The 24,562-nt window shown below is 39.8% G+C and overlaps 1 protein-coding gene across 1 annotated transcript; it reads left to right on the forward strand.

Annotated features, from left to right (window-relative positions):
- Nucleotides 1–5,829: 5,829 nt before the first annotated feature.
- Nucleotides 5,830–6,441, forward strand: pmchl (pro-melanin-concentrating hormone, like). The gene has a single exon (XM_020636088.2). It carries the CDS (start codon nt 5,905–5,907, stop codon nt 6,310–6,312), a length of 408 nt encoding a protein of 135 aa, XP_020491744.1. The 5' UTR covers nt 5,830–5,904; the 3' UTR covers nt 6,313–6,441.
- The last annotated feature ends 18,121 nt before the right edge of the window (nt 6,442–24,562 follow it).

Genomic DNA, 24,562 nt, shown 5'->3' on the forward strand with positions numbered 1-24,562 from the left:
CAAAACAAAAGACCAGCTCATAAAGAAAGAGGATGTGTTACTTCTGCCTAATTAAAAAAAGAAAATAGTAGTGCCGTTGGCCCCAATGGTTATGTCGCCACCCACTGTACAGAGACTGTAGTCCTTGTTACATCGGCTGTGGGTTCAAGTCCGACCCCAGCCCTTTCTGCATGTCATCCACCACTCTCTCCTCCCAGTATTTCCTGTCTCTCTTCAGCTGCCCTGTTTAATGATGGCAACCCCCCCATAAAAGTTTTTTTTACATCAGGGTGTAGCATGGATTAAGTGATATATAAATATAAATAGTGCATCTTTTTTTATCATTTTGATTCCAGCATCCTTTGCACTACTATTGGCTCACTGTCTCCAACTGTTATTGTTGTTTTTATTTTAATTTCTGTAGGCTCATATGGAAAGCCTAACTTAAATCAGTTTGTGTCACTTTCGTTGAGCTAGTTGTCCTTTCCTAAGTGTTATGTCCATTTCTGTTTGAGTACTCTAAGAAAAAATGTAAAACTGGAGTCAAATTCCTCCAGTGAAGTTAATTGTGATTCAAACTAAACTTGTGATTGGTCCATAGAAATACTGACATCACCTTTACTGTTAAACCAGTTTGAAAAGCGGAAGCAACCCAAAAAGGACTGGAATAAAATAATGAATGAAGAAAATATTGAGTGTGCATTTGACCATAAAATGAATCAATGAAGGCCTTTTTTTTTCTTAGAGTAAAAGGATGTTTCAGTGTTTTAGGTCCTTTTCCGTACAAACATTTACAGCATGAGCAGTCCCTCTCTTTTTATTGGCCAACAACGGTTCAGAGATTCTTCCCAAAGCAGATACAGAATTTCAATAAAGAATCTCCAAAGCTTAAACTCCTAAACACGGAGCAGCATTCCCTCACACAGCATTAGCATTCAGATTTATGTGTGGTCACTGAGGCGAGTGTGAGCTGGATGTGGATCCAATTCTCCAAATCCTGCCCTTGTAGTTCATGATTTCATCCCTCCATTGAACAACAACAGGCTGGATGAACTTCTTCAGGGGGTTTTCTGTGTGTGTGTCTCTCCCCCAGGTTTCTATTTTTATACCACATAGTGACTACATGTTGACTATCATCTCTATGACTACCAGCATCTCTGCAGAAGTATTGATGAGGTATGAACGTGTCCGACTGTTTGTCTCTCTTTCTTAATAGTTAGAGCTCATATGGGCTTCCACTTTGGAGATGTCACTTTCTACTCCAGGCCCAGCTTTCATGTCTTTACTTTCATCTTCCCCCCCACTCACATCCTGACCTTCATACTGACTCTGACACCCTCATGCCATGATGAGAATAAGCCTAAAAGAAGCTAAAAGCTGACTTTGGCTTTCATCTTCTGGCTCCTTAAAGTTTGTCTGCAGAGGTGTGCCATCCTTATCACATCTGTGACATGGAAGGACAAGACACGGTCATTTCATGAGCTCTTTTTTTTATCATGAACGTCTCTTACCTCTGACTGATCAAAGAGAAAATATAGAGGCAGAAACAGCTCTCATTTTTCTTCCATCAAAATCAAGGATTGTTTCCATGTTGTTAGACATTTCTGTGGCTTTTTGTCTTTAATAAGAACATCTTAGTATCAAGCTATAGTTGTGTAGACACAGGGTCCTTGTGCTTAATTCTACAGACAAAACTCTGATTGGCTGAGAGATGTGGTCCATTTTTGGTTGTTAGAGGATAGAGGATATTTGTCTTTATGCCTCTTTAGGCATACTTTTCTGTTTAGAACATTTAAACTTAGTTAATTGAGAAGTAAACATGACATAACACTTTTGATTTTTTGAAGCCCTGATTTTGGCATTTAGCTGTCCCCATCTGGATGTTTTAGTAAGACGAGACAATATTCAGACAGGTAAGTAGAGCCAATAGGAGCAAAGGGGAATTTTTCAGCCAATGAAAGCGCTGGTATCTGTAAAGTAAGTTAATCAGGTGCTAGTTTGTTCTAACAATAAAGCGGCTAAGTTTAGTTTAGAAACAAAAAAACAGCTTACCCATCAGAGTTTCCTTTAGTACAATTGAACTCCGAACAATGCGGCCCAGCCCTAAATGTATCTTGAGCTATCATTTATTTTGCTGCAAATGGGACCATCTGTCAATACTTATCCTGTTTGGAGTCCTGGGGGGCTATAGAGCTGATCTGTTCTCTCAGAGACAGAAACCATTCAGTCAATCACAGGGCTGACATGTAGAGACAAACGACACAAAAGGCAAGGCACTAGGGACAAAGGTAATTAAGCAACAGATAACAAAATGTATATGAGAAAATGTAACGACAATAATTCAATGTAAAAAGAAAGATTGCATTCTTTAGCACATTGATATGGTTAAGTGAATATTCTGACAACATTGCACAATTTAAACCAGAAATTAAGATAAAAAAAAATCATAGCAAAATACATTACTTTAGAAATATATTAAGAAAGAAGAAGGCTCTTTTTTTTAAAAAAAATTCCCGTATAGTTGGATTTTTTGTTTTACACCAGTGGAGTTGCCCCCTGCTGGCCTGAAAAGACATACAGTTGTTCAGCACCTCTGCTTTAGCTTTACTTTTCTGACCCAGAGGCTTCGTCCACTTCATATACATAGTCAATAGTCTCACTACTCTTATTAACCTTGAATAGAAGTGGGAAGGCCTAGCTGTTATTATCACATAAGCTTCAACTGACTCACTGCTATGTGTCCATAGACAAACAGCAGGCAGACAAATGAAGTGTGTGTCAGGTCAAGAAAGTGCAAAGACAGATATATAGCTGACACCAACAAATGGAAAAAAGAGACTAAATAGTAAACGTACATTCATAGGGTGCTGAAAAACATGACTCAAAATGTATAATGAACTACATTATCTGTGCTGTAGGTGAGTAGACTGCGATTTTGCTAATGCATTAGCATAGAACCAAAAGAAATGGTTATTTATCCGTGAAATAAGATACTCAAAAAAGTACTTTGGAAACAGCTTATCTTCTCTGTGCATGTTGTGGGACAGAAATCTTTAACCTGTCTGTGAGAAATCTTTAACCTGTCTGTGAGAAAGCAAAGATTTAAATCGCTAAGACCTCAGAATGGATTGGCAGGACGCTACGTGTTGGAATTTCAACTACATAATTCAATTTGTGGCGGTTAATACATTCACTGCTGTCAGATCTGTGTCTTGTATTTACCTAGCTGGAATAACACTTTAGCCTGCGTCGTATGGCACGCTGCTCAGTGTTGTGAAAAACGAGGCACTGCTGTGCTGAAGGTGTTGGTGTTATGTATGTCGTCTCTCACCAGAGGAGTCGAGGCCATGTGTTTTAGTTGGCGCTCATAAATGTAGTCAGCTGGTCAGCACATCTTGGCTTCAGGTCTTTTTTTTCCCCCTTTCTTCTTCTTTTTTGACAGTGTAGCACCGTCTGTCTCACACAAACACCTTTAGCTGGTGACTGCTCCCTCACACCCGAGGGCAAACATGGAAAATGTTCCCGACTTCTACAGCTCTGTTTTCCAGGAATGTAAGGAAAATGATCTGGTTATTTTAATCAAATCTATGGTACTCGTTGTCAAAGTACGTTTTATTATCCCTTTTTTTAATAGAATTCAAAAGGATTCAGTATAAGTTGGCCATTCCCCAAATACAATAGTCAATGAGACAGAACTTTAAGGTTCCTTCAAACATGTTTTCTGCTTCTGCCAAAAGGAACTTCCAACACATGGTTAACATATGCAAATTGTAAAAGTTTGTGGTCAACTGGTGAAAGTCATCTGTTTGACCAATTCATCATTCACCACAATATTATGCAGAGGCGCTTCTTGTCAACAGGCAAGGCAGGCAACTGCTTGGGGCCCCAGGCCAGTAAGGGGCCCTCGAAAGGCTGACAAACTTTAAACCGCAGCAGTCGCTCAAAAAGTGCACATTTTGCAATGACGGTAGGAAACCTCCTGAATAGGGCCCCATTTGACAGCACTCACTGTCGTTGCCCTGCTTAGCATCTCATGGATTATTCCTGTGAAAACCAAAGTTTGTCAATGAAATTCACTGAAGGAAATAAACAGGATTTATCAATCTGGGAGTGAAAATGGTGGTTGGATGGGCCCCCAATGAATTTTGCCTATGGCCCCAACAAACTGTAGAATCGCCACTGAATAAATGTTTTATGTCCTACCTGCAGTCAAAGATGGCTTTCTTTCACTATCAAAGTTTTAGATGCCTGAAAGAGTGTTAAGCTTCGAGACCTGCATGCGGCAACCTTCAGGGTTGAAAATGAAGCCAATGCGGAAGTGCAAAAAAACTACAGATCCTCGAGTTTCCACTTGAGGCTAGCAGCAAAAATAAAGATGACTCAGCTCTTTTATCCTGTCTCTACAACTGACTGAAAGTTAGTATGAGACAACATTTTTAGAAATAGCCACCGCCGTCTTTGGGTTAAGAAACTTTTGTAAATATAATTTAGCTGAGATGATCTTTTTCACAAGTATTGTTACTGACGGGATAACCATGTAGACTGAAGAGTGGGAAAACTGTTTCTTTTCTCTGTGATTTCTTCTTTGATAAATCACCTCCACATGTTTTAGAGGTTCATTTGGTTTTCATCCAAAATCAGCTACATGCTCTTATGCTCTATTAGCACATACTGCATATCAGGAGCTCCATTAACCCAATCAATGATACATCTAGGAATTCATCTATATTTTACATCTAGGAATGAAAGATAAAATTGAAATAAAATCGTCCTCATAAAACCAAACTAGACCTTTCAGACGGTCATAAAAACAGGGTGTAGATGGTTTTCTCATGCCAGACGTTTTAAAAACCACAGACGTCGTTTTAAATAGGAAATGGTCCTCTGCACTTCCCCTCTGAACTGCTCAGCTGCACATTAGCAAGACTAGAATAACCTTAACAATTTAATGACTGCAAATCGTGTCTTGCCAATTAAGCTTCATAATGAGCTGCAAATCATATCAGTAAAACCTCAAATCAATTGTTTGTCAAACTTTTGTTTTCAACTGCGTTCATCATTCCGTTTCAGCTCCCATAGATCTGATAGGCGGAAATGATTTGCTCAAATATTTGTGAAACAGCAACTGAAAAATGTGTTATTCTACCAACATGATATGAGTAAAATCTCGCATAAATTACATTTTCTAATTTTGTATGGCTCTTATGTAAGCCCAGGTGTGCACAGTTCCTGCAGCATCCATCTGGCAGACCTAACGAGGCAGGATGGTAATTATTCCGCCGTCCGGCTGGAGATCAAATCAGCTTCCACATCAGGGCCTCGGAGGAGTTCTTCTGTATCTTCTCTGCAAAGAGTCATTTCCAAATTTAACTTTTGACACGTCGATACTGCTACACCTGCCACAAATACACAAACACTTCAACAGTCATTTGTTGCTTTTTTTTCATCTTTACTAATCCGAGGTTCAATCCCTTATTGAACAGTGTTGGAACAATGCCAAGGACTGCTTTTGTCATGATTTGACATCTCAAAGAGCATGATGGGTGGGTAATCCGCCCTCGTTGTTTTAAAGGGCAGTCATTTTGGATTACTGCTTTTCTTGGTGTCACCTGTTAAGAGAATTCCCACTGTTTCATTGTGGAGTTTAATATCAGCAACAACATTGGAGATGATTTTAATTACCTTTCCAGCATAACAACACTCCTAACACTGCAAGAGGTCCATTCAATGGTCTTCTAATGCTTTTAGCTTATTTCCTGAACACAACAGGAGAAGGTGTGACTCAAAAACAACTCGACGTGGTCAATTCGGGGCGGCCGAAATGATATAAAAGCAGACGATAAGACTTCAGAGTCAGAAGAAAGACGCTCTGAAAGAAATCTCATTCAAGAAGACATTGCACTGCACCTCCGGAAGATCTTCACCATGAGACCCTCGGTCATGCCGGTCATCTTTGCAGCAACGCTCATATTTGAGTGCTATGCTCTGTCTGTGGCGTTACCCATGGCAAAGACTGAAGACAGCTCCTTGGAACAAGACTCTTTCACCTCTCTGCTGAATGACGAGATGACGGAAAACAGCCTTGGCGACGTAGATCTGACTGCTGCCGGCAACACCAGAGGCCAGCGGGTGATCGTCATTGCCGATCCAAGCCTGTGGAGGGACCTGAGGGCGCTGCACGGCGGATTTCCCCTCTACAAGCGCAGAGCTGACGACAACAGCCAGGTCATTGAGCACAGAGGAACTAACCAGGACCTGAACATTCCCATCCTGAGGAGGGACACCATGAGGTGCATGGTGGGACGGGTGTACCGGCCCTGCTGGGAAGTCTGATACTGTTTGAGCTTCTCGTAAAGGTGCCAATGCAGAGGAGTGCTGCGTCATCCTTCCTGTATCATAATCCAAATCTATGTATCTATATCTAAAAAATGCAGATTTGAAAATTAAAGTCATTTAATTCTGCCTTATGTCTCGTGCATGTTTACTTCTAAATTCTTACATATTGCAGGGATGATGTTGGTTCAGATAGAAGGTCTCTGTTACTTTTCTTTCTGTGTATGAATCCAAAAAGTGATTTAAACACGGGGACTGAAAAGTGTGCTGTTTTGTGACAGACTGGTAGCAGAGAAAGGGCTGGCTTTGCTATGTGGCTTGAAGGTAGAGATCATTGTTCTGGTTCAAATAATACTTCAGTGCTGTATTATATGATATATGTATACGTTTTTACATGGGACACCGTGAACTCCTGGGCAAAAAAAGGAGAAAAAAACAATTGGTGTGCACCAACTTCTATGTTGTAGAAAACATACATCCTGGTGAATCTGCCTCTCTTTTTTGGATTCCCAACAATATACAGCAGTATTTGCTGGAGTAACATGTTGTTTCAGGCTTCAGTTTGGCTTCTCCTGAAGGTATTTTGGTCTGTTAGAACAAAAACATCTGTGATGGGAGAAGTTGCCCGATAACCCCGGTGACTTGCCAACTTTCAGCGGCTCCCCTTCCTTCTTTGATTACAAACAGGTTTCTACTTAAGAATAAATTACATCAGTTCCTGTATACTGGTAAATGACTGCTGTTTGTGGCCTCCTGCCTGTAGAACAAAGACAGGTTCATTTGAGAGTATTTCTCATCTTCCAATAGAACTGAGGTGATTGTAATAATGCCAGAGCATGAAATGCTTTTCTTGACTTTGCAGATATGTTGTGCACATCTGTCTTCATCCAGGCATAATATAAAAGAGAAATGGCCTCAGTGGTTGATACACAACAGTAACAGATAGTTTGGCTGATTATAGCTGTAGCAATTGGCATGCTTAATGCAGCTTAAAATGATTACCCATAGTTACTACTAATGGGGGTTTGGGATTTCTTTTAAGTAAAAAAAAAAAATCAAAAATCTTATTTAAGTACCCAATCCTTTGTTATCTTAAATAAAACATTTTGAAAGATATTTTTGGCTATTTTTGCCTTTTTTGGGCAGCTGAAGAGAAACAGGAAATGTTGGGAGGAGAGGGGGGGGATGACATGCAGCAAAGGGCTGAGGTCGGATACAGACCCACGGCCGCTTCAGTAAGGACTGTAGCCTCTGTACATGGGGCACGCAACATAACGTCTAAGCTATCTGGCACCCCTCATTTGTTATCTTTTTGGACATCTAATAAGTGTCACCTTCATTGATAAAAAATTCTAGAGTAACATTTCTCTTCCATCCTGTTTCTACCTTTCCATTTTTATTTACAGCCTTTCTGTTTAGTTGTTGTCTCAGCCAATAGAGTAACACTCATGACTGATTCTTTTAGTTGTCTTCAAACCAGAAATGATCGATCAAGCCTTCAGTTGTGTCAGCACATGATTGTGATCTATATGTAGAAGATGATGCCCAATACCACTGCAAATGCATTTCACTTGCCACAATGCGGTGAAGTTGTAAAATGTGACTACTTGGGGAGAAAAAAACGATTCTGATGCTAAATTGTTGTGGGTCAGTCAAAGTCTGCAGAACATTCCTGACAAAGTACAGAGTGAGAGCAGTGAGTCAGCAGAAAGGAGGACGTGTTTCTGGGAATGTCGACACCTTTTTGGTATTCCGGCGTAAGCTGCTGGTTGGAAAATCTATTAATCTGAGGACGTCTGCAGACATCCAGCATGTGAACAATGTAATGCTTACTCAAAACACTGACAAAACGACTTACTCACAGCCTTTAGTTTGGAAAATCGTAGTACTTTATAAGTATAAACCACTCTTTAATATCCTGGTTGACAATATGATCACAGGTTCTGCAAAGTGAAATCCTTTAATATTAATGGAAATTAGATGAAAATGTTGGTAATGGTTTTCCCTGAAAGAGAAGAACAGAGTTTTACTGACCATGAGGATACAAATGATTTGGAGTCCTGTTAATGGACCGCCTCTGGGGATGGCAGGGATGTTTTGGTCAGACTCCGAGTCCTCCTCTTTTATCCAGATGGAAAAATCTCCATAGCTACCTGATGGATTATCATGTTATTTTGTACAGACGTTCATGGATCCCAGGGGATGTTCAACTATGTGAGCTAGGGTTCACGTTACACAAATAGTATTTTTTTTAGATACCAGCTTTATCTGTTTTACAGAAAAATTGCTTTCATTTTAGGACATGGCTTAACTGTTTTTTATAGACCTTCATGTGGCATGTGACTTTAAGGTGTAGCAATATTGGTCAGTTGTTCAGTCAGACCACCAGACTGACTATTTATCTAATTCCGACGTTACACACTGCCACTGTCTCAACACCATCTGCCTCGTTGTGTTACACATTGAAGATAAGATATAACAGGGGATGGTTATGTTACCTTGATCTGGCGATGTATAAGGGGCTGATGGGTGACATGATGTGTAAGAAGAACTGTGCAACACAACCTATTTCCAACAAACAGAAATACCTACCACAGTGTGCTTAGGGCTACAAAAATTGTTTCATACTGCTCCAGGCCCTTGGCATTAAAAACCCTAACCCCCTAACCGTCCTTGCTATGACTCGTAGCAAGGACGGACTTTTGGAATTCACAAAAAACCTCATAAAACTCATAAGAAAATGCAATTGAGATAAACGCTTTATGGGAAGGTGTTTTGTTTTTTACCGATAAGAGTGGAAAAGCAACATCTGGTAACAGTTCAACCAGAGACTGGGATACGTTCTTTTTTTCAAATCAGTTGTTGGTTTAAGATTTTCTTCAATTGATCTCCCGACACATGTAATCTGTCAACAAAACAAAACAAAACAGAAAACAGCAGCCTGCTTGAGCTTTAGATGTTAAATGGTCAAGCATTCCAATTGTTATCTTTCATCCATCCATTATCTTTTAACGCTTTTTTCCCCTCGGGGTGGTGGGGGGGCTGGAGCCGATCCCAGCTGTCATTGGGCAAGAGGCGGGGTACACCCTGGACTGGTCGCCAGTCTATCACAGGGATGCTTTTCCTTTTGTAAAGTGTCTTGAAATAACATTTATAATGAGTTGGGACTATACAAATAAAGATGGATTGATTGATTGATTGATTGATCATAAATTGGACCATAAAACATTTTCAAACACTTGAGACCATAAACTCATTAGAAATGTTTTACTGGATAATAACTGAAGTGAGAAGTAGGGTCATTACTCCAAATAGTGAAGATGCTCCATGCTGGTCATTATAAAAATGCATATTTCAAGCCACCTTTTATTGATTTTATGTCTTAGACATCGAGGCTTTGTCTGCTTTTTATCCAAATGTTATGATAAAATGAGTACGATTGGACTAAAAACATTCAAAGTGAACTAGTCATGACATAACTGCAGCAGCAGCCTAATCAAGGTCATCAATTATCGATGATTTCCCACTAAGATTTTGTTCTACACTTCATCACAAACGTTTAACCCAACACTGCTACAGCTAATCAGCGATTAAAAGGCACTTTGTATCCTCTGCAGGGAGACATTGTTAGCCTTTCTTTCCTTGCCTGTCTTTCTTGTGGATGAATAGCACTATTAATAGCAAAGGAGCAGCAGGAGAAAGGTTGGCTATTCATTGAAACTGTCTTGGACTTCATTATCAAAGGATGGAGAGCACAGCTGGGCTTGTCTGCTTCATGCTACACGCTTCTCAGCCCCCTTTAAACCGAAACAATTCCACCTAAGGCGAGGAGGTTTTCTGACAGTTGAATTCATTTGATGAAGATTTAATGAAGGTGATTAAAAGAAAGAATTAGAGTTAAAGTGTTTTTGGCTATGAATAAAGTATTTATAAAAAAAAAGAAGGTGTTTTTGGAGGGCAGCTTGTCAGGAAAATTTGAATCAGGGACTCTGGAGATGTAATGTAAGTGTGCAGCTGTGCCACAAGGCAGGATATAAAAAATCATGTATAAACACTTTGCTGCATAAATGCATGACGACTTAAATAATCAAAATGTAAGAAGGTCATGATTCATTTTCAGGTAATGTATTGAATGTTTCAGAGGAGAAATTAACGTGTAATCAGTTTATATTGCACTGAAAACCTCTAAGCTGAAGTGTCGTCTTAATAAAACTCAGAACATTCGCCATGGCAACAAGCCCCTGAATGGAGGATGGATGTTGTCGATTGTCTCTGTTGCCGCAGAAGTAACAGTGTTTGCAGGCACAAGGTTAAAGTAGACAGAGTGTGCACAATATCCTTCCAATTTTATTAGAAACTGTATTTCATATTAATAGCAGTGTTAGTAACGTGCTGGTAAGCCATTTGATGTTGATGGGTCGGAAGATTTGGGATGTTTTAAAGCTTCACAGTAAGTGATGGAAAGTGGCTATGGGAAAATTACAACTCATATTAAGTAAAAAAAACAATTAGTCTCGTAAAGTGTGTCCTTCAATCTGGTGCATGGTGGGTAAAACAAGGTCCAAAATGTAAGATATCTACATAATTAAATCATAAAATGACCTTACTATATAATCAGACTTTAAGGAAACATGTTATGTTGAAATGCTGGCTTCTCTGACAACAATGCAGCAGCCAGTCCTCCATAAATGGTCTGTATTGTTTAGATCAGAGAAGGATGGCAACCCCACTTGGCCCTTTTGCCCCTTGCCCCTGGATTTGCCAGATACAAGACCAGTTATCACAACAAACCAACAGGTGTTGCAGAGATGGAAGCGGGCAAGAGAACTAGTTCAGATAGAACTGATTCAACCCGACTTAAAACGCATTCTGCACGTTTCCAATAAGCTCCACGAGCAGAAATGTGGTAAAACTAGGATAAATATTGGAAATGTTTTGAAAGAAGAAGATGCAGAACAGGCTAAACACTGAAGCTTCATTGTACACGACACAGCAACCTGTGCACATTTCCGCAAACTGTGGCCCAATATCTCAAAACTCTAAAAACAAACTGAAAAGAGTGCATTAATCAGGCAAAATCACTCCACAAATGCATAATGTTTCACATTTCATAATGGAACGACACTCAAAACCCTGCCCTCTCTTCTCAAAACGGATTCCTTCCACCAAAACAACAGATGTCTTACAGAGCATCAAGTAAACACTGATGTGATCAATCCAAAACAATACCATTAAAAAGTTCATGTAGAGTATGTATTGGCTTCATGAGGTCATGATACATATGTAAATACATACAAGTGTTTGGAAATAAGTCTCTTTTTTTTTTGGGTCATGTTATAGCATCTACAGTACGACATGTATATGCAACATTATCGTAATCTCAAAACCCTGGAAAAGGCTCGTTACTGGGATTCACCAGTCCACGTAAATGCCATCACTGACCTTCAAAATGAAACACCCTGATTACCAATTAGACTCCCTCAAGTGGCACCTGTGCAAACTCAATTGGAAGAACACTTCAGTCAAGGGTCAGAGTATGAAAGAGGACTCGAGTAACTTCTAGAGGTGTTAGATAAGGAGATGGAGCACTTTGTATTACAGTAATGAACACACATTTCTTCTGCTATCTGTGCACAGATATTCTCTGTGGTGTTTCTCATTTCACTTCTCTCACTTACAGAGGGGAAATTACTGAGTTTAGGTCACATTTGTGTTGCATATGCACGTCGTACTGTAAATGTTATTTCAGCACATAAAAAAACAGACACTTCACCAAACGATTAAAAGTCAACTTATTTCCACACACTTGCATGTATTTGAATATGCCCACATGAAGCCAAAACCTACATGGAAACTTTTGATGGTAGTGTTTTGAATTGATCACATCAGTGTTTATTTGATGCTCTGTAAAACAGAAGCATAATGACAGCTGTGTGTTGTTTTGGTGGAAGGAATTTGAGGAGAGGGAACAGGGTTTTGAGTGCTGTGTTTCATTATGAAAGACATTTGTGTAGTTTTGACTGAGAAGTTAACGCTTTTCCAGAGTTTTGAGACAGTGAGCCACAGTTTGTATAATGTTTTTTAATGTTTTGGGGAAAAAAACTGTGAAAACTGATTTTAGTGTGAAAGGAATAGTAATTTGTGCTACAAATGAAAATGCCAAAGACATACAATAATAGTTTTATTATACTTGGCATATATCAGAAAGTTTCATTTTTAGGAGAATGTGTATGTTTTGAATGCTGTGCTGGCTTTTTCCAAGACATGTAAGATGTTTTGTATTTTGTGTATATGTTTGGGGTTTTTTGTGAGCAGGGTTTTGCCAAAAACCCTTCTTTTGTCCTGCCATTTGTGAAAAACAATTAATGACATCATGAAGCCTAAAGATTTTGTGTGATTGGACAACAGGTGCTCCATTAAGCCATGATTTTGGCCCTTTCGTAGTTAACCTTTGATAGATCAGGTCACAGTGGAAGACTGTGCTAATCATAGAGCTTTTCTCTGCCCCACTTTATTGATCCCTGAGGAGGAAATGCTTGTCCTCCCTCCGTGTGGGGGGCAGAGGACAGTCGACCACAGAGACTACAGAAGGAGCAGGAGTCAGATAGTGTTTTCACACAAGGACGAAACTGAGTTGCATTGTGTGGAGACAAATGGCTATATTTTTTACCCTGGCTGTGCTCAGACATATTCCTGTCAGTACTTCTTTGCATAAAGTTGGAGTGATGACGTTTATACCCTGCAACCGTTTTGCAACAGATTTGTCCATACTCTTTTCTGCTCACCAGTGTGTTCTTATCCACCTGCTCTTTACTGTGAAATGTATTCAACATGTAGTGTGGATATAAAGGCCTGAAACTGTTATAATAGTGTTGGACTCGGTCGCGTATTCAACCATCTTGGATTTCCCCAGCTTTTTTTTTTTTTTCTACATGTCATGCCAATAGAAATGTCCAGGAGTGCATGTGTGAAAACAGCTAAAGATTAGTGTTAATGTGAGTTAAGATTTATTTTCACAAACTGGAAATATACTTAATTTATAAATGGGAAATAATGGTTACACATTTTTTAAATATTAATAATTTTAACAGAAAGTCTTGCTCCATTTAAAGCCCACAGATCAATGTGTACCATATACTGTATAGACTTTTTTATTATTATGTATAATTACAAATATGTATATATATGTATGTTTCACCCAAAACAGCATTATGGTAGTTAGTAGTGGTAGTTTCCGGTGTTCTTTTCTTTCCTCTCTAACCACCCATACCGTTCAAGGATATGAACAAATCTAATATTCATACTTTGCCATCTCTTAGGTTATTTATTGCTCTTTTTCTGTTTATTTATAACTGACCAAATAGTTTGTAACTCTTTAAAAAGGTTTTTTTTCTCCCTGAGCATGAAATCAATAAACAAATACAATGGGCACTAACAGGAAATCATTGGGTCAAGTCAAGTACTTTTGATTTTATTCACGATTTAGAGCAAAAAAATGAATAAAAAGTTTATTTTTGACCCCTTCTCAGATATTTTCAACTTGCTTTATAAAATGATGTCGTCTACATAACTCCTTAGAAGAAGTCCCGCCATCAGTTTTATTTCTACTTGAACATCTGCTCTGCCATCTGTCTCAGGCCATTAACACCATACTTAATCTCTACATTTATTTCATTAAGGGCAGTGACAATGACTGTAAAAGAAACCTGATCTTATTTGGTCAATATCATGTTTTCTTCCCTTCTTCAATCAGTCTAATCGTTCGGTCAAACGGTAACATGACATGTGGCGCCAAAGGACACAGGACACGATGTCGAGTGCTAATTGGATTCCTCTCTGTAAATAATCAGCGTAACATCTCAACATGTCTGAGCCTGATTGTTAGTCAGCAGAGAACAAGGCTGATACGTTCACTCTCTGTATGTGAAAGCTTTACTTTCATCTCAGCGAAGTAGAAGTTTAATCTGCTGAAAAACCACAACAAAAAGTGAATGCAAAGCAATTAGCCTAAATCTTAACACTAAAACTATCTCTTTGGTATTTCCCATCCTCTACTGTAGTTTGTATGTACGCGACTCTAACGCAAAACCTGCATTCCCCTGGGGGAATCAGAGACATTCACAGTTGAGATAAAATATCTGATCTCTCCAGTGTGTTCTATCTCCACCCCGGAGGATTTCAAAGTATCTCATTTGGACCTGTTCAGAAAACTTTTGTAGTAAGGAGCCCAGGAGAGGTCCAAATCAAAGTATGTCCACCTCCAATGTGTCCTTTTGATGTGATGGAGCAGCAGCTCTACTCCCAGCTCTCACTGGAAGTCTGAGTTGCTCTCATTATAACCCTTTTCTCACATACGGAAACCTCCTGAAAAACTCTAGAGATTTGCCTACCCGGAGGTGCTTTAGGCTATGTGTGAACACAAACAGCCGCATTTTTCACGCAGACTTTACCCGGTGTTTCTCCGACCAGACCCCTAGTATTTTTTCCACAGAAAGTCAGAGTGAGCTGATGTCTGAACGCGGAAGAATATACTCTGGTGATTTCAACTCGAGCCAATGGAAAGAGAATGCCGTTTATATACAGTGACTGCTGAAAGTGTCTGCACGCGACCACTACAATCTCTGTGCACATAATTAAACGGCTGCATTTTGTTTTCTGTTCCTCAGTATGTTGTTCTCCTCTCTTTTGTGGATGTTGTCATTCCATTGGATTACACATAGCATTGATATAAAGGCAAATATTCTCACTATAACGTCGTGTAGCGGACTCTGTTGCTTCGGCCGCTACTTCCGCGTTGTTTATGTCACATCTTACCTCGGGAAATCCCCCGCGCCCCTTCCCTCTGACAGGGAAAGTCTCCCGCTGTGAGGAGCATATGTAAACGGCTAGGTCGGGAGAATCTCCGGAGAAGTCCTCCTGTAAATATCTAGATATTATCCGGAGTGCATTTGTGAAAACTGCTTATCTCTATGGCTGTGTTTAAGCCGACCTACTAAAGAAACCCATTTAGGCTGCCTGTATCCCAAACCTCATTCTTTCCCCCCTGACCCAAAGCTCATGATCATAGGTGGAGGTGGAAAAGAACCTGGGAACGACTAATAAATTGAAAGATTTTACTTCCAGCTCAGCAGCTCGATAACATTCCTGTCCATTTCTTGAATTCAAGGTGATTTATGAAATCCAAATCAACCACTACATTCACCAACTAGATACACATTTGCCATGCCCCTTTTTTCCTTGGAAACCTTACGTGAAATAATACGAGCAAAGTCAAGATAACTGCAGCCCCGGCAAATATGCACATGTTGGTTCATAAAGTGCTACAAACTTTGTATTGTTTCATGGTTGTGCCGTTTCTTAATAACTGTTTCGAGATCTGGGGTAACACCTACTCAACAGTCATTATGCATGTTAGAGAAATAAGGATAGTTACACCGAACACCAACACACTGTTTTTAAGATTATGTTTTAGCAAATATTTTTTTAAATGCATGTTTAAGGTAATGTATTTTCTCTCTTGTCACTGGGTAGATTTTTGATATATAGTTGTTGAAAAGCAGATAAGGGTGAGGTAAAGCATCTTAAAATGCGGTGTAAGACATACTTTTAATACTTATTTTTTCATCTGAATAGTGAGCTGCATCCTCCTGGTGCAACCAATATACCAGTATAAAGCGCTGAGACGTGTGCTGTCATGACCGCAAGTGTAGCCGCCACCATGCCCAACTGCACGCGACCTGACGTGATTGAAAGTTTCGCCTCCATTCGTTGTGTCTGCTTCAACTGTGCATAGCAGCTGCTTTTCTCTCTCATGAGGTCGTAACGACACAGAAACGGAACATTGTGGATTTTATTGAATGTAGTTAAAATCATCACTCAGGAAACCAGTTCAAACCTTTTGCAGGGAGACCCCCCAAAACAGATTGCTTCTTATAGCCTATTCTGGATTTTACGGTAATAGTAAACTTCCTTCTCCTTTTCAAACATGTACTGTTTGCTCTGTGTCAAATAACGCAGTCGGATATCATGGTTAAGGTTTCATATTTTCTCTCTCTTTTTGTGTAATTATTCTTTTACTTTTGCTTTTTTAACATGTTTGAAACAAAGTTATCAATCAGATTTACTCCGAGAGCTTCTGACCACCATAGCCCTCTGAAGAAGCCCCCCATAGGCGGAGGCACCTGGACACCTGCCCATGATCCCTCTATTCTCAATCCTTGCCTGAATACCCCGCAGATATCAGAGCTGTGGCCCGTTTTGAAGACCTTTCCAGACTTCATAAAGCCCCTTTGCCCTGAGGGTGAGAGACAGATGGAGCGACAGACAGACAGAAAAAGAGAGGGAGAGAGAGAGAAAGAAAGATGACTCTTGGCAGTGGGGTTACTTTCTTTGCTCTTGACTTTGATGCTGACTGTGTTGATTTTGCTCTGTGTTTTAGTGTTTCTGCTCGGTATTGTACAAGCCGAACTTCCCAGAAATGAGACAGAAGCAGAGCGGTGGGAGAGCAGAAATACCTCACACTCCTCTGAAAACACACATGGCCTATTTCATGCACTTTTAAATTTTGATAAGTGGCTGTGTTTTGCCTGTATGTCAACTTTACTGCTCAAGTTAAACTGCTTTTCTTTTCTTTCATTATCACAGCATCTACCAAGAGTACCCTGGGTTCACCATGAATAAATGAGAGTTGCTTTAAAGCTATTACTCATTGACACATGTCATCAGAGCAAGACAACAACCTGTTGTTATCTTGGAGAAACCAGCTGATTTCTCTGTATTCACTTATTGTGTATACAGAAAACACTTTGCTGATTCAGTTCAATCAGGCGTATTCACACTTTGCCCCCTCTCTCATGTTTCAATCAGTGATGTTGACAATCGAAGTAACTATTAAGTACTGTTTGTATTGAACTGTGGTTCACTTGACTGGGAATTTTGATTACCTAGTTTGCACTCTGTCAGAATCAAACTGATGAAAATGTCCAGTTTTGAAGACAGAGTGCAATCACTGTAATCATGTTGCCAGTGGCTCATCTGCAACAACATCTGTGTCAATTCTATTCAAGAGGTGGGAAACACACAATTAGACTCAAGTCATGAGGTGAAATGGGCAAATATCGAGCGTTAGTCTCCGATTTTGAAAAATGAAGCAAATGCAAAGATGCAAAACACTGCAGTTCCTCAAGTGTCCACTTTAGGCAGGCTGCAAGGGCCAAGGAATCACCTTTAGTGTTAAAATGCTCATTTTGACTGCAGGAAAAATATGTTTACATCCAGGTTCAATAGACTAATTTGGTATCTACATATCGCTTTTGGTACACAGTGTACAGGAAAGGGGGGAAGTTTTAATAATTGACCTGTTCTGATTATATTAAGGCTTAAAGGTAATTATACATTTGTACGATTAGACGGTTGGCTGAGTTTTCTGACAGGCGAACGCTTTGTCGTTGTCTTCTTGTCTTCTTGATGGTTTGATTGTGAGTTGAGATAACATTATCATTATCACAACTGTGATTGTTGGGCTTCAGATCACCTTTTCAGTAACCAAAGGGTGACTTAGCTGAGACTATACGTCCATGTTTTATACAGTCTAGGCTGAATATTGAGGTATGCAACTTTGGCTTTTAAAGGATTTGTCTAATTAGTTTCTGGTTGCTCTGGTGTCTCGAACACAACCTGCAAAAGGAGACCCTCGTAGATATGTTTAAAAAAAAACAAATCCTGTCTTCTCTGGGTTCACATCACCTGGAGGCACAGACAACCAAGATCATTTTATAGCTTCTCCAGTGACTGTGTCTGGATTCCCTTTACTCCCACTTCCAGCAATTTGAGGCTAGCTAATGTCCAGTTCAATGACCTCTAAACTAGAGGTCAACTCTTCAACAGAATTTCTAGGTCAGATACTGGCAGTCTGATTTAGCTGCAGAGCAACTGTCCATCTGTCTCCAGTTAGTGGCAGCTTCACTGAATATAATGAGTCCCTATTCTAAAGTCTGACCTTCGATTTGATATGAATCCAAAACCCTTTTCATATATGCACTCCTAAAAATTTCTGAAAAACTTCAGTACAGTCTAGTCCTGAAAACTTCCTGAATCTTTTGTTATTGTGCCAAAGCAGGTGATCTTCTGTGTTGGACAGAAAGGTTAAGGCATGAAGTATATTGCGCAATGTCGAAGATGTCATGTCAATTCTGTAAATCTCAAATTTAGGCTCTAGTCCTACAAGCAGCTGGCCTGGGTTCAAATCCGACCTGTTGCTCAGTTTCCATGTACATTGCACGTCATTCCCCACTCTCTCTAGCTACTCGATTTCTGACTCTATCTATTGCCCAATCTCTAAAAATGGTATAAAGAGCCTTAAAATAAACCGGAAAGAACAAGGTTTCATTGAACCGCTTAGCCAACCATTTACACTTCTTTAAGAACCTCCCCAGTTTTCTTTGCTAAAAGACCTTCAGCAAAAATTGCTTTTAATTAATCATGAAAAAAAGCTTTTCTTTTGTCTTTCTTTAGAGTTTCTAGGTGTAATTTATAAGTTTGCAGGGGGGTGTGAACAGATGTTGAACTCCTTTTTGTGGTTGATCACATATGGGGGCTGTGTTTTGCACAGTAAATTTATGACGAAGTAGCATTAAGTCTTGTGACAACACTTAATTTAATTTTTAACTTAATTTTTTTTAAATGTTCAATTATACATAGTTATATAGAATAGACACTTTCTGACTATTTCTTGTCAAGTACTTTATCTCTCTATTTTTTAGCTTTTAGCAGCTTCAATTCTCCCTTCAGCAGTCGTCTGTCATTGTGAACTGTGGTTATATAAGCTTGTGTTAATACACATACACACACACACACACACACACACACACACGCACGCACGCACACACGCACACACGCACACACACACGCACACATGCACACACACACACACACACACACACACACACACACACACACACACACACACATGCACACACACACACACACACGCACGCACGCACGCACGCACACACACACACACACACACACACACACACACACACACACACACACACACACACACACACACACACACACACACACACACACACACACACACACACACACACACACAGAGCATTCACATTCACAGTGTTCCCTCTTGACCAACAGTTCCTGCCGCTGCAGCGACCTGCGGAGGCAGAGCTCTCGTCTCCTCAGACAGACTCTTCCGGCAGAGATCTGTGCTCCTCCACAGCTGACTCCATCATTCAGTCCCAGGTGCCCTCGTCTGGCTCCATGGGGCCGGGTGACATCATCGTCACCCCCCCCCCTCCCCCCCATACTTCCCCTCGTCTCCTAATGGAGGCCCAGAGCTGGTGAAGGGGCCTTGTGAATAATTTAGGAGCTCTGGTGCACTTTATAACCTGGCCTGCAAGGCTAGCCGGGACATTCACCCTAAGTGCATTAGTATAATAGTCTGGGAGGAAACTAGCCTTTATTGACTAATATAATCAATAGCTGTGCTTCTGTTTGCTGTTTCGTCCATGGAGGTTGTTGTGTGTGTGTTTGTGTGGGATGATTGAGCAAACTACCAGAAAACACGACAAAAAAGTAAGCTCACATAATTACACTTTGAGGAAAATGTCCGTCTGAATAATTACACCAATTTTTACCCATTCATTTCTGTCTTTACGGTATTGAGTGAGGAGCCATCTGTATCAATCAGAAACATAATTTCCCCACGGTTAGGCAAAGAAGCTCCACAGAGAACATGCATTACAAGTGTTAGGCGACCAATTTTGATCAGAATAGAGCTCTATAATTAAGTAAATTCATTGTCGTTTGAAAGCGAATAGTGATGTGATAAATGTCGTGATTATCTGAAGCGTCTTAAGAGAGATGAGAGTCCTCCAACGGTGCATTCAGAGGAGTTCACCTTAGTCAGGTGAAAGCAGAGGAGGGAAGAGGGCTCTGTTTTAATTTACTAAAGTGCATACTCAGCAGAGTACAAACAGAGAGCGCAGTGTCGTTAGCATTGTTGATAAATGAGCGCGTTGGCACTAAATCATGCTTGATAATTGTTTAAAAGTGGGCCTTTAAGAATAGTCATTCATTATATTTGCATTTAACAATTATCCAGAAGAGCATCTTCATTTTTTCTATAATGACAATAATTTGAATAATATGGACCAAATTTGCTTTCTGAATTACGCCAAATTATTCAATCATTGTGTATGTTGAACAAAAGTCTTAAGTTTGGTTTCAAAAGGACAAATGAAGAATTATTGGGGTGTTGTACTTTGTTCTTTGACTTTTCTTGTTTCTTTCACACAGACATCAGTAAGTCCCCCCAAAATATGTTTTAATCTGTGTTAAAAGTTCGTTTTTATAATGTATTTAAAGTGAACGTGTTTCAGTTACATATGAGTGTATCCTGGTGAGCTTTGAGAAACCAACAAGGTCATCTAACAACACTTTCTGCTGTTTTAAATTGATTTAAACACGCAGAACAACATAGATAACCAGGGTGGCTGTGGCTCAGTGGTAGAGTCGGCGGTCTCTTAACCGGAGGGTCAGGGGGTTAAATTGACTCCAGCTCCTGAAGAACATACTTGAACGGTCCTTGGGCAAGACACTGAACCCTTAGTTTCACTGCTGCTACACTGGCGGTGTGTGTGAATAGTAGTACAGTACTTTTGGTAGGGTAGGCACTTTTCATACAGAAAGATACAGAAACACAGAAAAGTGCTATACAAGTCCATTTACCATTTGCTGGGTTACATAAGTTTTCTCTTAGTGCTTCCACTTCCCTCTGTAGTGACCATTAGGTCTTTGTTGTTATTGGAAGTCCCGCCCCTTCTTCATTGTAATTGGTCCGTGTGGGAGAAGTGACATTGATGAGCGTGTTAGTGTTTCAAAAGTTGAGTTATTTTCAACGCTAGGCTAACGCATTGGATGTTTTTTTGCACCTATAAGACCTTGATTGCTGAAACCATGATCTGCATCAGTTTTTTATTTATTTTTCACAAAAAAAAGGCACAGTGCAAAAAACAGGCCATAATTTAACCCCATCAAAACAGACGGGGCACAGACTTCTTTGTAAGTCTGTTAGTGCAATAATCTGCAAAGTTAACCATGTGTCTGATCGTTGCAGGAAGAAACTCCTGAAGACAACACACAATTTGAAGGGTAAGTTCAGAGACTTAATTGACTGAGGTGACACTAAACAAACATATAGCTGCATCAACCTGTCACAGCGACCACACCCAAGATATGCTTAACATCATGCCTGATGCCTAAGTTTATGGAGATGAATCCTATAGATCAGAAGTATGTTGAAGGTCTCTGAATCTTTGTTTGGTGTTTGAATTTTGCTTCTGATATCATCTTGTCTTTAATTCTGTGTAGTTAATGGAGCTGCAGTGACATGAATCAAATTTAAAACTTTTTTTTACTTCAAAGTTCTATCAATCAATCAATCAATCAATCAATCAATCAATCAATCAATCAGTCAATCAATATAAGCCTTTGAGTTGTATAAATATTCATCCCCCACAGGAGTATCATGAATAAATAAATCTGTGATGGAGACCAAAGCAGTTTTTGTACCAGGCTGAAAATTTTTAATTTGTTTGACATGGTGCCTAACAGGTTTTAACTCTCTATCGGACCAGCTTCATGTGGCCACTTGAGGAACTGCAGCTTTTAGCATTCATGTGTTTGCTCCATTTTTTAAGCACCTACAATTTCAGAAGTTTGCACAGTCACAGACCATGGAGAAAGACTTCAAGTCGAGAGGGATTTTTCTTTTATACCAATCACACTTCATGAGAAGCAGAACACAAGGTTCATACTTGGTTTGGAATATGTTGGATGCATCCTGTATATGCAGTATACTTTTTGCATAATTTTGTGTTGCTGCAATCCCCACTCAAACACCACTATGTAAAATTCTTGATTAAAAGTTAAGAAAAATGTATGACTACGGATTTCTGGGTGCACATATTAGATTAGGTTTGCACAAAAAGCAACTAGGTGACAAGGTCCAGTGTCCTCTAGTTTGTCTCAATCTGTGTGTCACATACAGGCAAACAAAGGAGGTGGCCAAGTGACCCCAGAGGTTGATTTACAACGTGTCAGCAGGATGCGTCCCCTCCTCCCCTCCAAACAGCACATCAAGGATTTATCATAGCTGGGAGGCAGCCTGAGTCACCAAACAGGTCAGATTACAACATACCGTAGACACCAGCAGGCATCTCTGAGTGCTTCTGTTCCTTTAAAGTTAATTAATCAAGAAAATGAGTTATTTCTACTTTTCTTTTGAAGACATTTCACAGCTTCTGTGAAGGATGTTTTTTGGTTTTTCTTTTTCTTCATGCAGAGTGATTATTTTTCTGGATTTTATGACAAAAAATATTCAATAATATATGTTCAAAATGTACTGTGCAAACCTTAAACCCATAGCACCTGCATTTCATTTGTCATATCTCTGACCTATTGCGTTTTAACCTCAGAGAAAGGCTTGATTGTACTATTACAAACCTCCAATCATAAGACTGAGCACTGGATTCATTGGCAGTCTTTCTCTGATTATTCCTGATATCGTGAATCAAAACAAAAACACTTTCAGTCAAACAGTGTGATATAAACCCCGATAGTCACGGTGCATGGCAAAATTAACATAATAACCCTTTTTAGTGTTATTTTGCACAGAGATGTTGGGTTGAAATACAGGAAACAGTTTGATAAGAACAAACTATGGAGCTCCAGTCAGTATGATGTAATGTGAACATCAAGATGTACTGTATGTGACCGCTGGGGAAGGAATTAGTAAACTGCATTTCACGAGCAGGGTTGGAAAAACTTAAAGGTTACCTTTTTTAATGGGTCCATTGAGAACAAGTCTGCCAGTTAGTTAAGATGTTCACATGAGGAAACGTCTTTTCAGCAGTAACGAGCTGATCTTCCTCTGATCCATCTCTGGTTCCTCCAGTCTGCATGTTGAAGTGTCCTTAGGCTAGATATGAAATCTCAAATTGCTCCTAAAATCTGCTCATGTGGCTTGTGTCTAAGTAAGTGAATGAATGAGTGTTTGTATGTAAATAGGGGGAAAAGTAATGTGAAGACGATATAGTTTGCAGACCATTGGATAAAGTTTCTCAATACTTCCAATACCTCAACAATAAAGTTAGACATATCTCAGACATTCAATCAATCAATCAATCAATCAATCAATTTTTATTTGTATAGCGTTAACTCATAACAAGTGTTATCTCGAGACACTTCACAAAAAGCAGGTAAAAGACCTTACTCATTGTCTGTTAACATTACAAAAGACTGTATCTTCAAAATGGACAAGGCATCTCTGCCTCCTTCCATTGTACAAAAGTGAAGACAAAACACCCCTGCAACAGGCGCTGACATATTGCTCTGGTGACGTCATTTGGAGCCAAGACATGTACAGATAGAATCCGGCTTTTGGAACCATGGAATTAAAGCCACACCCCTTCTGCCAACCAAAGCACAACTTTAATACGCTGATGAAACGTCAGGATGAACAGATTCTTGTGTCAGTTTGGAGCAGACACTCGTGATTATGCATTTGAAGGTCACTGAAGCATTTGGAAGAGATGCAAGAGAGATCTGGTTGTGTGGAACTGTGTACCTGCATCTTGTTTTCTCTTGCCTTTACTCTTCTACACTGATAATCTGGTTGAGAAGCTGCAAAGAGCCTCAATTGTCAATAGAACATTGGGGTGCACTGCTTAGTCCTGCAAAAACAAGCTAAGTAAAAAGGATTGTTTGCCGGTAGGTCCTTGGAAATGGCTTGCAAGAATCCCCTGATAAGATCGTAATCCTGTTGTTCAAATGTGACAGATTTCTCAACAAGTTAAATGCATGTGTTCAGGGTGCCGTTGGCCGAGTGGTTAATTTGCGAGCGGCCTGGGTTCAAATCCAACCTTTAGCTCCTTTCCCGCATGCTATTCCCCACTCTCCCTGTCCCTGATTTCCAACTCTATTCTATCTGTCCTATCTCTACAGTAAAGGCACAAAAGGCCCCAAAAGATCTTTATAAAAAAGCACGTATTCTTTTCCTAACTGAACACAAACTTGAACAATTTTATTGTGTTTTTTCTCTTCTAACCAAACCGCTCCTGTCTTTTAAAGACATGTTACCTGGTTTCTTCCTGTGAGAAAGTCTACAGGCACTTAAAAAAAATGTGGAACAAAATATATAAATCCCCAGATCTTGTATTGTGAAGGCCAG

Source organism: Labrus bergylta, chromosome 17 (assembly GCF_963930695.1).
Source record: "Labrus bergylta chromosome 17, fLabBer1.1, whole genome shotgun sequence".
Lineage (NCBI taxonomy): Eukaryota > Metazoa > Chordata > Actinopteri > Labriformes > Labridae > Labrus > Labrus bergylta.